Genomic DNA, 17,200 nt, shown 5'->3' with positions numbered 1-17,200 from the left:
TAATTCATTTTTATGGGTTGTATATGACTTTAAAATATCATATAATAAAAAAATGTAACTCTCTGTCTATTTTTTTTAATTCATTTCTATCTTAAATTTCAATAATTGTTTTTGTTAAATATTGTAATATTTGTATATCTAAAACTAAACTTAAGTAATTAAAAGTACTCAACATGTGGTAGGTCCCTCTTCATCTCTCGATTCTCAGGGCTAATAGTGATTTAGTATTTTTTTAATGTTAGCGTCAAAACTCTTATCGGTATAAGTTTCTATTTCTTTTAACGGGGACAAAGTTTTGCTAAACCCTCCCTTTTCTAGAAAAAAAAAAAAAAATCTTTTTTAAATTTCAATAATTGTTTTTGTTAAATATTGTAATATTTGTCGTATTGTAAGGGTATAAAGAGAATTAAAGTATTTGCTTAAGTAATTAAGTTGAGTACTCAACATGTGGTAGGTCCCTCTTCATCACTGCTCTCTCTCACATAGGACAAACACACACGTACGTGTGCATATTGAATAGTATATATATAGGGATGGTTATATGAACTCCATCTTATAGTAACTCCAAAGAACTCCACTCCTAAAAGTGGACTTACAAGATGAAATAATGACTAATTTTTTGTGGAGATATATATACATTACATGATGGAGAACACTTCTACAAAAAATCAGTTCAATTGAATATGTTTAACTTTGTTAAAAGTTGTTATGAAATTTAAAAAATATAAGTCATTGGATAATTTTATAAAATTCTAAATAAATTTTGATGAGGTTGTACATCTTCAAATTAACAGATTTTTTGTGAGGATGACCTCTCTATTGTGTGGAGAACCATCTCTAAAAAAATCAGCTTCTAATTCATTGTTATTTATCTGGTTTGAAATTTCTATATAACTTCTATAGAAATATCTTTATTAACTCGTGAGAGCATAATCAGTTAGTTACCAACATTTAAGTTTGCTCTTAAATAACAACTAATACAATGGCAGAAACCCCTTTAATTCTTGAAGCATCTGGCCCTTTATTCTCAGCATGTAATCCATCCACGTTCTCATTGCCATACTCTAGAAAACTATTTCCACGTCCTTTCGCTTTGAACTTGCTATCAACAAACAACCATCCACTGCCATTTGCTCCTTTGATCGTAACCATCTAAACATTATAAAAAATCTAGAGCGGGAGGAACAATAGATTTTATTTCTGTGTCAATTCTGCAATTCTGCAAATTGTTTACTGAATTACGGGCAGGTTTGGTAGTTTGCAGTTTTTTAAATTCTAATAGTTTGGACATTTGTCAAACATTGGTGGGCTTTTAGAAAGTGAAGAAATTTGTTTGGACACGTGTATAGAGGCACAATCGTAAATAACATCTATTACATGGGTAAAGTTGTAAGTTTCTTTATTTTATTTTTTTACAACAAAGAAAAACAAATTGGTCAACTTCATGAGCCGGCTTCACTAAACAATCTAAAACGTGGCACAAAGCTAGTTGAATCACTTGAATGTAAAAGCGCTACTTGTTCTATAATTCCATTGTGACCGTACATCCAATTGGGTAAATGCATTTTGTTTAGATAGCTAGAAGAAAGGCCATGCCAGCAGTTGGACTTGGGGATTGTAGACCCTGTAGCTAGTGGAGATCAAAGAATGATATGCTAAATGAGATAGCAAGCTCAATCTACGTGACCATTACCAATGTTAGTAATAACTAAAAAAAAAAATTAATGAACCATTTACCCAGCTACTGAACTTTCATAAAAGTACCAATGTATTTTTTTTTCCCCGCTAACATGAACAATTTTTTTTCATAAAAGTAATGCATACTTGTGCTAGTGCTACTGTGGTATGTGTGTGTAAACCTGGTCATAAAGCTAGTGCATATTCTTATACAATAATCATGAACATAAATAGATATAAAACTTCCTAAACACAAAAGAATACAGGTTATTCATTTTTTTTTTAATTCGCTAAAAAGTTCTTGCATTTAATACGTTTCGAATTGGTTAAATGGGTCCAGTGGGTTCATGGTTTGTGTCAAAACTTTCATAAAGTGATCAATAATATGTAGAAAGAAATTAAAGTGAGCCTAACAAACCAAAGACTCAAGTTTAAAGGAGCTACTAGTATACCACAAGGAGGTGGGGGTGGCAATAAGTTGAACCTGCTGCAGTCTCATACGCAGTAGTCCATATTTGTCTACACTCCACATACAAATCGAAATAAAAATAGAGAAATGAAACGATATTTTTTTTTCTCAAAAGAAAGCAACCACAGAACCGCCATCAAAGTATCAAACCTATGTAAAACTCAAAATCACAGCACTTCATAAATCCATCAATAATGTGGAGATACTTTGAGACTAAGTTCATGAAACACCTTAGCTATCAAGAAAAAGTTCATGATGCATCTTCCTAAGATTGAGACCATATATATAAAACTCTTGGGTATTCTATTATTCTAATCTTCTCTAATCAAATTTACAATCCACGAGGATTTATGATACAACTATAACTGAAAGAATTTTACAACAAAGAATAGAACCTAAAAAATCAGCCAAAGAGCTTGCTCCTACACAATTCAATCCCTGCTTGCACCTTTCTATGTCTGCAAAGGTCCTTAACAACCCTTCCCCAAGTAGAGGCCTTTGGAGAAAAATACTTTTGCAGCATCACTTCTACGATTTTAGAAGCAGCAAAAATTCTTCGCCTCTTCACTAGCTGAAGAACTAGCCCATCTAGGAAATCTCTGCCATCCTGAGGAGGGTTTTGGTTTTCCCTTAAGATCATCAAAAATATATTGCATGTAATCAAGTCAGGATCGCAACCACGATCCAACATGCTATTAAGGAGATCCATGGCCTGGGAGATGTTATTAAGCTTGCATAAGCCTTCTAAGAGTATGTTGTATGTTACTACATCCGGCTGAGACTTCACATCTTGACAAAGCATCTCATTGAGAAGCCTAAGACCAGCATCTACAAGGCCAGCACTGCAGAGGCCATGGATAATTGAACTGTAAGTTATCACATCAGGTTTCCATCCTCTACCTAACATGTGCTTCCATACCATCATCCCTTCCTTGAGTCTCCTGTAGTTACACAGGCCTTGAATTAGTACGCTGTAGCAAACCTCATTAGGAGTACAACCGTTACTTTCCATTTCTTTCCACACAAGAATTGCTTTGTCAAAGTTTCCTGTCTTGAAAAAGCCCTTCATTAAGGAGCTGTAAGTGTAGGCATTAGGCATACAACCCTTGTTTGCCATTTCTGATAAAATCTGCTTGGCTTCACAGGGTTGTCCTTCTCGACATAGACCATCAACAAGAGCGCTATAGACAACAGTGTTAGGTTTACATCCCTTTTCTAACATCTCCTCCCACAACTTCAACGCATCCTTTGCATTCCCTTCCTTAAACAATCCGCTAATAAGAGCTGAATACACAAACTCATTCGGATGGAGCCCTCTTTCCTCCATAAAAAGTAATACACGGGCCGCATCTGCGGCTTTCCTTTGCTTAACAAGTCCATTAACTATTGTACCATAAGTAATATCGTTAGGCACACATTTGCTTGTTACCATTTTTTCCAAAAGACTAACAGCCTTGTCCAATTTTCCCTTGAGACACAGACCATGGATAAGAGTATTATATGTCACCTCATTCGGAACACATCCTTTAAGAAACATATTATCTACAAGCTTCGAAGCGCGACTCAAGTCACCCTCCTTGCAAAGCCCATTGATCAAGACGTTAAACATAACAGGGCTTGGAAAGCACCCCTCAATCTGCATCTCATCCAACAAAGAAATAGCCTCATCAATCCTACCTTCCTTACACAACCCGTCCATCAAAGTACTATACGTAAACACGTCAGGTGTACAATCCTTGTACGACATCTCTCTAAAATTCTCAATAGCTCTATCAACCAATCCCATTTTACACAGAGCTTTAATAATCAAATTATAAGTAAGAAAATTTGGAGAAAATCCCGTCCTAATACCACTCGAGTAAAACAACAATGCTCGATCATAACACCGTTCCTGAATAAGTACATTAAGAACCGAATTAAACGAGCGAATAGTTTGTCTACAGCCAAACTCCTCAACCATTGTATCAAACAAACTCAAAACCTTATCACATAAATGAGCTTTCCCATAAGCTTTAAACATAAGTATAAATATTTTCTCATTAAACACTCTTTGTTCACGCTTCATTCTATCCAAAACTCTTTCCAATGACGTAAAATCACCCAAACTCGCAAAATTTTCAATGAGAGAATAAAATGTGGAGTCACCTTGTTTGTAAGAACCCAATTTAGGACATGACCTGAATATCTCTGGGGCAAGTGGTTGTTGGGATTCAGTAATATAATCATCTTCATCTTCATTCTTGTGTTTAATTATGTTGTTAATACTACTAGTGTTGTTGGAAAATAAACGTTGGAAAGATGTTGAAAACTTACGACGTATGTTTGAAGAAGAAAGATTCCACCTTTGTCTCAACAATCTAAGGAGCATAGAGAATTTGAGGACGTGAAAAAACTCTCACAGGTTTTAAGGAGCAGCCTCGGTTTAACTGTGAAAACAATATTTCGATTTGATTTTTGGCATGGAAATATATCATCAAACCGAAACTGTTACGAATATTCCGATATTTTTAACTTTACGATATTCCAGCAACTTTCTATTGTTTGTCGGTAGTTAATTTAGTAGGGTCTGGATTCTGGACTTTCTATTACTGACATTAGGAAACAAGTCGAGCACTGAAAAAGTATGATTCAATTAAACTAATATCTTTTCGAGAACCTTCAATACCATTTATCTATCATGTATACTTTTACAAAGTTGAGGTTGCAGTGTATGCAGTTCATTCATGCAAAGAACCAGCCTTTAGCTCAAACTTAGCTGGATTTGGACTTTGGAGCCTACTATATTTTGGAGAAAAGTTGACAGAAATGAACACAGAAACGCAAATCAACAAATGGCTACAGTAATGGTGGTGTTAACACAGTATTATATTTACACCCACAGAAACAACATTCCGATCTTAACCCTTTCCTCTACATTCTCTTTCAAAACAGGAAACATAAAACTCCTAGTTTACATTCAGATACACATTTCACACCCTTCCCATATCCTACAAATCCCCAAAGCAAAAAGGGAATTACACGGGGTCAAACAGGAAAATTAACAAATAGGAAAGAATTTTGTGGAATCAACAGAAAGCATTGAAACATTCCAATTTACTCTTTTTTCAGTCACCGTTCTTCTGTTTCTTCTTGTATTATCTACCCTCATTGGCTAACTGCAACGACGCATCCTTCATCAATTTCAAGCTAATACTATTGAACCGCTCTCGTGAATATTGCCTTGAAGCTTTTCTCCAATCTGTACCTGCCTTCATCATCGTGGAAAACTCTTCGTAACTTATTCTTCCATCCTGCAGTTTACGGGAATCAAGTCAGATTAAAACACATTTTATCCTGCAGGATCAGTATGTCTACTACATAAGTACATAGTATAGATGTTACAAAAACCAACCTTGTCTGAATCCACATCACGAAGAATAGCATTTATGACTTCATCATTGTTGGGGTCCACATCCTCAGCCAAGGAATCACGGAGTTCTTCAATCTCAATGTAGCCACTTTTATTTTGGTCGAAGAACATGAATGCTTTGTGCAGGTGCTCATCATTGCCTATCTTTCTAAGATGAATTGCAACTGCAACAAACTCTCCATAGTCTAAAGTTCCATTTCCATCCACATCAGCCTGTGAGACGGGAATAATATTTAGACGCCACATGTTTAAAGTTGTTCATAATTCATACCATCCCGAAGCTTTTTATTCTATAACAAAATTAAATTAATAAATTGAAAAGTATCATTTATGTGTGTGCGCGCGTGTGGTGGGGGGAAGGGGGTGATTGCAAAAAAAAAGTCAGGCAGAGAGAAGGCAATACAAGAACTAATAACAGCAGTACCCTAGGAAGACCTAGCTTATTCAACAGTAGCAACCAAAAAAAATAAAAAATAATAAATAATAAAAAAATAAGATGAAAGTTCTATTGCTCTGGAAGTGAGACAGAAACAAGGAAGAAAAGAAAAGAAAGTTTGTGTAATTTAACTTACAGCTTCCATTAACATCTGAACATCTGCGTCAGGGACCTGATGGCCAATCTTATATAAACCAAGTTTCAGCTCTTCAAAAGTGAGCTTTCCATTGTTGTTGATATCCATGACCTGGAATGACTCCTTGATGTCAGCGACTTCCTCCACAGACAAATGCTCAGCCACCACCTACAGAAGTGACATTTCAAAGGAATATCAGTAATCTAAACAACAAAACCAATGAACAAAAAACAAGAATAAAGCAACCAGGATACATAGAAAATGGTTGGAGTGATATGAAGATGATGATTAATTATCCACAAAAACAAACAAACAAACACACAACAACAACAACTTACCCTAAGAGCTCTCTTTTTTAATTTGTTCAACATGGAGAACTGTTTGAGCCTTGCTTTCACAGTTTCACCTAGAGACACATTTGGAGCTTTGTTGGCATGTTGTAACCACTGATGATCTGCACAGAAAGGAAAATTACATTATCAGGTTCTAGTTTCTTATGAAATCAGTTAACTATACTTCTTATGTAATTGTTCGTATATACAATGCAGACAGCACCTGAGCCATCAGCAAATTGAACAACAAATTCTGGGTTATTTTTCTTTTGTTTACTGTGGATGTAACTCTTCATTACTCATTCAACAATAGAAATACATGGACGTGTGATAAAAAGGAAGAACATCTTATAATTAAATATACTGAAATTATATCTTACCAAGCACTTCCTGAGCCGTCAATCGGCGTTTCGGGTCTGGATCAAGCATCCTCCTCACCAAGTCTTTTGCATTATCGGAAACTTTAGGCCAAGGATCTCTCTTAAAATCTACAACACAACGGATAATGGCCTGTGCAACTCCTTGTTCGGTTTCTGTAAACAATTGAATGATTTAGAGATGAAAATATCTAAAATTAATTTAAGGGTTAAGCACCAGCAAAAGAACTAAAAGTCAATACGAGCAACTCAAGCATAATATTAATTGCTTTTTACTACTGGTGCATTGTTTTCCCATTTGCACATACTGGGGGTTTTCAAGAGATAACCACAATGGAACCTTTATCATATCTATAGGGGATAACTGTTCTTTCCCAAGTCAAGGACACTGTACAGAATGTCAAAAGATATGCATTCAGAGAATACCAACCTGCCCAGAAAGGTGGAATCCCACAAAGTAGGATGTACAGGATCACTCCAGCACTCCATACATCAACCTCAGGACCATAATTCCTTTTTAGGACCTCTGGAGCCATATAGTAAGGACTTCCAACAATCTCGGTAAATCGCTCCCCTGTAAGAAATGCAATAATATAAGCTACACTATAGGATGAAGTCAATGAACATTTTTAATTTATCAGTAACATTAACTCCGAGGTTTGTTGATGGCATGTAAATATGCAAGTATTGAAACCTTAACCCAACTAAAGAGTTCATGGTGTAAAGCATTACCAGGCTTAAAGAACACTGAAAGACCGAAATCAATTGCTTTAAGGGCTGCTGTCTCCTTTTTGTTAGCAAACAAAAAGTTCTCCGGTTTTAGATCTCTATGCATCACTCCATGCTTGTGACACATCTGCAAGCCAGTAAATCGAACTAGCTTTAGATCGGCAAATACCACAGTAAACCGACTTAATGAATTTACATGAGAAAGAATGAGGATCTAAAGTTACCAAATGCTTTTGAACCTACTACTTATCTCACTTGGTATGGGAATTCCCTAGTTTAGTCATATGTTATTCAGCTGGGATGTTACTAATAAAATTGCATGATTTTGCAAAAAGAAACATTGCTGATCCGAATCTAACAAATCAGATAAATATTTCACCTGAACAACTTCCACAATTGTGCGAGTAACGGTTGCAGCCGCTCGTTCAGTATAATGGCCCCTGGCAACAATCCGATCAAACAATTCCCCACCTTCACACAGTTCCATCACAATATGAACAGCAGTATCATCCTCATAAGTGTCCTTCAAGCTAACAATATTAGGATGTATTGGCAAGTGTTTCATAATCTCAACCTCTCTCCTAACATCTTCAATATCAATAGCAGTCCTCAATTTCTTCTTCGATATCGATTTACAAGCATAAACTTCCCCTGATTCTTTATCAGTACACAGATATGTTACACCAAACTCTCCCCTTCCTAGCTCCCTACCCAAATCATATCTAACCCCAATTTCTCTACCCGTCGGCTCTTTTAAAACCCATGCCTTGTTTCCTCCTCCACCTGCCCCATGATTCAATCCATAATCTATCGAAAATGGGTTCGGCTTCTTCGTTTTCTTCTCCCTTTTCTCTTCTCCTTGTACCACCGGTGTTGCACAACAATTACCCATGCCTCAAATCTTCCAAATCCAAATCAATTTTACACCTTTTAATAAATAAATTTCGAGATTTGTTCTTGTTTGAGAAGAATTTTGAGAAATTCCCAAATTGGGGTTGAAGAAAGAGAGGATTTTTAAGGAGCGTTAAGAGAAGAGAAGAAAATGAAAGGGGGAATTTTGGGCACCGTGGTCAAAGATTCTTTTCACAAAGAAGAAGAAGACGACGACTTTTAATATTTTTTCTAACATTTTTTATTTTTATTTTTATTTTTATTTTTTTCTCTCTCTAGAAACCAAAAAAAGAGAGCTCTGTTTGTTTTCTAATCTTTATTCTTTTGTTTAACTTTTTTCTATCTACCTAAAATGTCCGGGATTCCAAACAGAACACCTAAATTTCTGGTTTACTTGTTGTTTTAATTAGTTAGTACTTGATCTTTATCTGTTTATTCCTAATTTTTTGGCTTCAACTAACCACAAGTTCACAACGCACCAGATTGGATTATGGTTACCCTTGATATAATCGCGCCTAAAAGTAAACTGTTGAAATGATATGGTCGTTGAAGCGATGGTTACAAAGTTAAGCAATAATTATTAGTCAAGGGAAAATTAGAACGAATCTGGGCAATTGAATCGTGTTAACCACAATATAATTAGAGATCTGACAGTCAACACTCTTGCTCTTTTATTAAGTTAAGATGGTCCTTCGAATTATTAATAGTTTAAAGTTAATCAACTAATTATTTATCAAGGAATGCGAGCAGACATAGTTGGCAGTTGACAAAATCATTTAACATTGTGTTCCAAGTTACTTAAGTAACTGAAATAAGAGGTTCCTTTAGTGATATAGTTACCAATGGAATGGAATGGAAGACAAATCAGACGAAAAAATCGCTCTCAAAATCATTTTTTTTTTAATCACTCATAAAAACAAATTTACTCCTGATTCCTTGATAGGTATAAAGGTTAACGAATATTACCCCTATTAGATAAGCTAATTAGGATTTTTTTTCCTATTAGATGGGAAATTAGGATCTCGCCCCCTCCAAATACATTAAAAAACAATCTAAATTGATTTTTTTTATGTATATTTAGGGGAGAAATTCTAATTTTCACATATATGAAAAAATCATAATTGATTTATCTAGGAGGTAATACTAGTTAACCCTAGATATAATTCTGAACTTCACATTCAACTCAATTTCAGATTCAACCTCAACTGTCCCCAACTTTGACTTGTACTGCTCGTTTTTCTTGTGATCCTCTTTATTGTTACGTGCATCTTATACAATCCTTAATACTCAACCCGTTTCCTTAAGTTAAAATCATATATTCTCTGCCAACTTTCAAACATGACACAAGAAGGTATCAACACGTAGATATGGTAGTGTTCTAGATAACACGGGCATGTGGAGCTAGGGTCTTCGTTCCTTCCTCAGCTCTTTTTCTTTTCCTTCTTTTGAATACTTCCCGAGTAAATAACGCTGAATCCAGTTGTACTGTGATGAGTGTATTGGCGCGCATTGTTCGACTAGTTCGCATTTAGGAATGAGCTAAATGCATGCACCCTCGTACCAAAATGATATAATTAATGACACTGGAGCTGTAAATCGACATGACTTAGAGCTGGGAATGGCCACTTAAGAGCTAAACCTCACAGGTACCTCTTTAAAAAAATGTTATATAGCCTTCGTACTGATGCACATATGAAAATCTTGAATGTTTACATCACCTGCATATATTTTATGTAGCATGATCAACTAAGCTTATTAGTCCGAAATTTAAGCGTTTCTGTGATAGATCGATCAGTTACGTCTATTTTTCATTTTTGGTCTCGATATCTTGGTTCCTTAATATGGTTAGTTGAGCAAGCATTGATCAACTGTATACAAAAAAATGGACGCCAGCTAACGTGGTCATGAGCATAGGTACCATAAATTCGTTATTCCCGCCAGCCTATCTATCGCATATATTATACTACCAAACGATTATCGAAATACATATTGGTAGTATATATATAGCATTGTAACTTGTAAGGGACATCCTATCTCTCAAGCATGTGTGGCATGCACACAGTCCACATATAACGACTCTGCCAATTCGATTCGACTCCAAACACATGAACACTCGCTAAGATCGGTTCGACACCAATAACTACTTATCACTTGACTTCATCTCGTGACATCATCATCAACCACCTTCATCATTGCTATCATTAGCATCAGATTTTTACCCACTGCAACAATCAAATCATTGCCATCATCACTTCCTTAACCACACTCTTTCTATATGTATCAGCTCGATCAAATATCAAATATCATGAATCACCGCATACGTGCAGTTTGTGAGAACGTGTCACTCATCTTGATAGCATATTTGTCCATACTATCACACGTGTTCTACCAACTACTTGCTCACAACACCTATAAAAGCCAACCCCAGAACTATGTTGCCTTGATTCCAGTCTCACCCCAAAGTGCTGGATACGTAGGCATCTTCTTACTCATAAAGAACAATCATTTTCACACATCAACACATTCTCTTTTCCTCATTTAGATTAAGAGCTAAGTCATAAACATTTGGTGTAATGTCATTTTAATCAGGTAGAATGAAAATAGACATTTACAAGTATATATATATAGGAGGATGCTTATATGAACTCTACTTAAAGTGACTCCAAAGTTACTCCACTAATAAATGCAACGAGTTAAAAGCTGATTTTTGGTGGAGTTGTTCTCCACACAATAGATATCATCTTCACAGAAAATCAGTTTATTTGAAGATGTGCAACCTTGTCAAAAATCGTTTACAATGTTATGAAATTATCCAACGACCTACATTTTTTTAATTTCATTATAACTTTTGACAAGGTTAAACATATTTAATTGAGTTGATTTTTTATAGGGATGTTCTCCATCATATTATGTATATCTCCACAAACATTAGCCCTTAATTCAATTTGTAAGTACACTTTTAGGAATATAATGGAGAGACTTTGGAGTCATTATAATGTGGAGTTCATTGATAAGTGTTTAAAAAATGTATTTTAACATTCAATTGTAACCCTTGTTAGTTCCACTTAGTGGACTAATTAATTATACTTGTAAATTAGATTTTGTGACTTTACATGTGAAAAATAGAGTTTTGCAAAATGTTGAAGTTAAAGGGAAAAAAAGATCTATTTGGAGCATTAAAGATCACATAAAACTCATGGACTATTATAGAGAAGGCCCAAATTTTATAAACTTATGAAAAGAATGGACTTGGACCTGTTTAAAAATTATTTGGGAGCCAAAGGCATTGGACTCAATGATTGGATTAAACCCCGCAAAGATGGACCTTTCTAGAAGCCAAGTTATATGGCAAAGACATTGATGAGGAATTCAACCACAATACTCTATCAAACATTGTATTATCATATACTATAATGTAGAGCTCGTCGCGGAGATTGTTTTGATAGGTCACACACACCTCAAAAATGGAGTTACGGTTCAAACGATACAGTAATCGCATCCCGCAGTGAAAAAGGCAATGCGCCCCAGACGCACAGAAACAACAAAACCCTAATTTTTTGTCAAACAAAGGTCAAGGTCAGTTGGGACTTGGTCAAGGTCGATGGAATAGGTAATTGAAACTAAGGGTGGAATTCGAGCTAATCAAGCCAATCTTTGGTGTGCTCAGGCTCGCCTCAGAAATATAGAGAGAAGCTCGAGCTCGGTAACAAGCTTTAAAATAGGCTCGAGCTCAGCTCGACTGATATATATAAAGCTCGGCTCAAGCTCAATAAGCTTGTTTATTAAACGAGCTCGAGCCGAGCTCAAACTTTGATAAAGTCGTTTATTGAAGAGTCTGTAACAAAAACTTCAGATCATAAGAACATTAAGGATCTGTAACAAAAACTTGGTCTGTATTGAATAAAACAGCAGAAGTTAGGGGGAAAAAGCACATGACCCCATATGATCAAGTAAGAACCTTTAAACCACACATGTATACACTCCATCAGCACAAACTTTACAATTTCAGCGCAAACATTTTGAACAGTAATAATTGGATTGTCTAGGCAGCAGCAGCGGCGGCATTAGCAGTGGTAGCAACAACGTTTTCAGGCACATAACAATAACTTGCGCTCTTTTACAGCACACACTAACTTCACTAATCAACATCACCACTATTATAACACCCCGTGTTTTATTATTTTATTTTCCTAATAATAATAATAATAATAAGTTAAACTGAATATAGATAACTATCAGATACGGATAAAAGCCCGTAGGTAAATGGATAAGTGTTGTCCTTGTTTTTCGGGGAGTTTTCTCACGTAGAGTTTTTGGGAAAAAACACAGCGAGGGTTTTAAAAAAAAATGGGAGTTTTACTAAAGGAAGGAAAGAAAGTTTTTCCTGGTAGCTGGTTGATAGTTGGAGCGCGCTAAAGGTGAGTAGATTAGTTTTCTATTTCATGTATAAACTTTACTGTTAAAGATTTTTGCTCATGTTTTCGATTCATTTTTCGGTTATTATTAATTGTCCTATCTTTTGGTTGTTTGAACCCTTGTTGTTTTGGCTTTGTATCGAGTTGTTGACGTTAGGCTGTCGAAGCTTGGAGGCGTCAATGGCGTCTCGAGCCAAGATAAAGAAAACGTTTTTTTTTTTTTGTTTGAACTGTTGGAACGGTGGGGATTGCTATCTTGCCCTTTCACTTTCTATTCTTTGACGAATAGGTAGGCGTACGAACGGGACATTCCAAATCAAACCCCCTGTCGGTTTGAATTGGATGAAAAAAAAATATGATTGAACTGTTGGAGCTTGAAGGGCCGGTAATGGCGTCGCCTGCCCGTTTATATTTTGAACTCTTGTTGGTTGTTAGTCGATTGAATCGGGTTAATGGTTTGGGGTGTTGTTGAAACTTGAATGGCTTGACAGTAGGGCGGATTGGAGCTTGGAACAAGTTTTAATGGTGGCCGAAATTCTTTCTAGATCTAGTTTTGAATAAGATATATATTGAATGATTTGAGGGTTTCGGTTTTGTAAATATTGTGTGGTTTTTCATTCTCTTCATTTTCGGTTTGTTGAATTGGTGGTTGTGTGGAGGATTGTGGTGGTCGGTTTTGGTGGCTGTTGGAGGACAGAGTTTGGAGAAGATGAATAGTAAAAATTTCGGGTTGGGCCTTGGGCTTAGATGGTGGTTGGGCCGAAATTTCATTTTTTGTTTTTGGGGCCGAAAACTTAGTTGTTTTGTATGGGCCAGTTCTAATATTAGTCTATGGGCCCGTTTCATTAGTTTTGATTGGGCCGGTTTCAGGTCAAATTTTCGGGCCGAACTCAGTTGTGTTTTGGGCCAGTTCAGTTTAAAGTTTTTGGGCCAATTTCTAATATTGCTTAGGGCCAGTCTATAGGACTTAAAATGGATCTTTTTGGGTCTTTCAATGTTTAGACTTTCGGGTTCTAAGGTTTGGGCTTGGCCAGTTGGGTCCGAACCATGACCTTGGTCATGAGCCCATGAGCCATGCACATTGACCTTAGCCATGAACCATGGTTATGACCCTGAACCTGTCGAACATGGAAACGATAGTTTGACTTCGACCATGAGGGTTGACTTTGACTTTGACCAGGGTTGATTTTGACCAGAGTTGACTGTTGACCAGAGTTGACTTTGACCAGTTGACCCAATTTGACCTTTTAACTCGGATTATGATTTGGGTTATTAAGATAGGTCTAGGGCTATTAGCATACTTGACTTTAGGCTAAGACCTCTATATATACGTGTGTATGTGTATTAACTACTATGTGATTTTGCAGTATTTTATGATATGCAACGTTATGACACTAAGACATCTCTAAAATTAATAACGCCGTAAATAAAAAATACAGGAATCAAGATACTCATTCGTTCTCTGAAATGATATATAAAATAAAGTTCAATAATGCGTAAATAAATTTACCGCACTCTTTTAGAACTCTCCACGCCTAAAGTTTTGGAATTGAGTTTTATGACTGTTGATGTCATATGTTAGGTGGGCATTTATGGAATGTGCCATAAATGGCCCGTTAGCGTTATCTATGGGTATTCATTGAATGTGCCATGAATGACCCGGGTATTCATTGAATGTGCCATGAATGACCAGATTCTTTGGACTGCCCTAGAGAGGAACTAAGGTATTGCCTTGCGGGTTAGTTGTATTCCTTGAGTGTACGGGAATGTAAGGTTGGGTATTCCTTGAATGTGACGGGAATGACCTAAGGTACATAGGTTTTGTAATATGTTTATAAGAAAAGTAATTGATTATTTGATAAGAGACAATTGATTTGATTGTGCGAGTGTGCTTGGGTTTACTTTTGAATACCTATAGGATATCGAAAAATGTTAGAAGTTCTAACTTTCTTTTGCAGGAGGGTAGGACTTAATAATATTTTTGTGCAGGGGGACGCTGTCCTACCCTTATACAGCAATGGATATCGGTAAGTTTTAATTCAATGGTTTAGATATTAAAACGAAGTTATGATAATGAGTTATATAATGGAAGTCTTGCTTGGGAAGAAATTATGCGGTTAAAATGGCGGAACTACATGCCTTCCATTTGTGAATGATTAAGTTATGGGATAATATAAAGTGATTGTTTGAATAATTAAAGTATGATAATGGTTTTATATGGTTAGTCTACTCATACCAGCAAATTCCATTTTTGCTGACCCATGTTTGCTTTGTTTTGGCAACGTGGGTGTGTTCTTGGGAACACAGGTGGAATGCAGTGGAACCGCGGCGTGTGATTTGGATTTGATCTGGAGCAGTCCGTTAGTTCTTTTATTAGGTCTGTTCTTTTGGAAGTATGTAATAACGTAGTTTCCTATTCATATAGAATGAGAATACGATGTTGAGGACCTTTTATTCTTAGAATGTTATATTGATAATTTTTGGGATGAAAGATAGACTTTCATAAAGTAATAAAGAGAATTTTGGAGATTATTTTTGTTGTTAAGATTCTTTATGATGTGGGTTTTAGGTTTTGACATGTGTTGTATCCACCCCGTCATAGCCTGGGTTTTTAGACAATTGAACATAGTGATGTTTGAGATATTTAAAATTTAAAATATTCATTATTTTTAATTGTTTAGAAATTCGGGCTGTGACATTTTGGTATCGGAGCTTAGGTTAGCCTAGATTTGGAAGGTCTAGGTGATCCTCGGAATGTGGTGATTGGGTGTGTTTGAGTTTAAGATGTTTGGAGTACTAATAGAAGTCCGTTTTGTTTTAAGGTGATGGCTGGAGATGACAATGACGTTACTGGTACTGGAAGTAATACCATATCTGCTGATTTGGGATAAATATTAACTCAGTTGGTGCAAACTATTCAGAGGGGTCAACATGCTAATTTAGGGGATCCTTTTGCTAGGAGAAACAAGGATTTTGCTACTTTAGGAGGCCAGAAGTTCAAGGGAGAGAAAGGGGCCATTGATGCTGAGAAATGGGTTACTATGTGTGAGTCCGTGTTTGCTAAGATGCAACTCACTAAGGTGCATAAGCAAGAGTTGGCTTCTCACCAGTTGGAGGGGTCAGCTTTATTTTGGTGGAGGTCTATCAAGGATAATGTGGATGTGAGAACTATGACTTGGGAGGATTTCCAGGTAAGATTTGAGGGAAGGTTTGTTCCTAATGCTGTTAAGAAGCAATTAACTGAGGAATTCTTTCATCTGACCCAAGGAGAGAAAATTGTTACGGAGTACGTGACTAAGTTTAATGAACTATCGAGGTATGCTCCTTATCTAGTGGATACCCAAGTAAAGAAGAACCGAAGTTCATCCGTGGCCAGAGCCATTAAAATTAAAATTATTTGATATATTTGAAATATAAAATATCGTGTGTTAGATTTGGCATTAAGATATGAACAATTGGATAATAAACCCGAGATGAGAAGATTAAAGAGAATGCCCCAAAAAAAACCTTACAATTTCTAGTCACCCACGCCAAGGATCAAGAAAACCAAAAATCACCCATATAATAGGCAAACAATAAGCTTGGATTAAAAACTTTCTTCCAAAGAGATTTGATGGTGATTGTTTAAACAAAGTTGGGCATAGAATTCGAAGATTTCCAAAACCAAATGAACTAGTAGTCATATAAAATTGTAACCTCAATTATTACATCATTCCAAAAACATTATTAATAAACTAAACTCCGAGGTGCTCGCGCTCTCCACTTCTAAAATCCATAAACAGTTTTAAAATATGCGGATAATTAAAACCAATAAAAATTTTAACTTAAACAACATCATCTTCATTATAAAAAACAATTTAAAAATGAAAATGCAAATAACCTTATCTACGAAAATCTATATCAAACAAGGGAAAACAAAACTTATCGAGAAACTCAATCAAACCACTGGCAAAGAACCGATCATCTTCAACATTAAACCTGTCAAAACTTATCAACTATGTTCATTGAATGAACACAAGATAAGCAATTATCTTAACTTCCAACATTATAAAAACTCATTCTAAAAATAACATCCTTTTATATCAAAATATACATAATCCATAAGGCGTTAGTTCCTCTACCGGGGCACCTTAACTTTCAACGACAAATACAACATCCTTAAGCACAATAAGAAAAAGAACTTGTGGTTAACTTCTATGTAGATATTCGATGTATTTAACTTCACACTAACCACCCAACAAACTATCAAAGAATAATAGATAAGGCATGTAGTTCCTCCATACCTTAGGTTCAACTAAACAAATAACCAAACAAACGTGATTATATCAT

The 17,200-nt window shown here is 35.8% G+C and overlaps 2 protein-coding genes across 2 annotated transcripts; both read right to left on the bottom strand.

Moving 5' to 3' along the window:
* Positions 1-2,430: 2,430 nt before the first annotated feature.
* Positions 2,431-4,587, bottom strand: EMB1025 (Pentatricopeptide repeat (PPR) superfamily protein). The gene has a single exon (XM_086573461.1). The coding sequence runs from the start codon at positions 4,512-4,514 to the stop codon at positions 2,550-2,552; it is 1,965 nt and encodes a 654-aa protein (XP_086429587.1). The 5' UTR covers positions 4,515-4,587; the 3' UTR covers positions 2,431-2,549.
* Positions 4,588-4,990: 403 nt separating this feature from the next.
* On the bottom strand, positions 4,991-8,733 carry LOC147485255 (calcium-dependent protein kinase 20-like). The gene is made up of 8 exons (XM_086575046.1): positions 7,945-8,733; positions 7,569-7,692; positions 7,267-7,410; positions 6,840-6,992; positions 6,466-6,581; positions 6,128-6,295; positions 5,538-5,768; positions 4,991-5,436 (listed from the first exon to the last, which is right to left on the bottom strand). Exons 1-8 carry the CDS (start codon positions 8,455-8,457, stop codon positions 5,281-5,283), a joined length of 1,605 nt encoding a protein of 534 aa, XP_086431172.1. The 5' UTR covers positions 8,458-8,733; the 3' UTR covers positions 4,991-5,280.
* Between the last annotated feature and the right edge of the window lie 8,467 nt (positions 8,734-17,200).

This window comes from Coptis chinensis, chromosome 7 (assembly GCF_015680905.1).
Source record: "Coptis chinensis isolate HL-2020 chromosome 7, ASM1568090v1, whole genome shotgun sequence".
Taxonomy (NCBI): domain Eukaryota; kingdom Viridiplantae; phylum Streptophyta; class Magnoliopsida; order Ranunculales; family Ranunculaceae; genus Coptis; species Coptis chinensis.
Note: the sequence above shows the minus strand (reverse complement) of the source record. Positions and strands in the feature narration are given on the sequence as shown.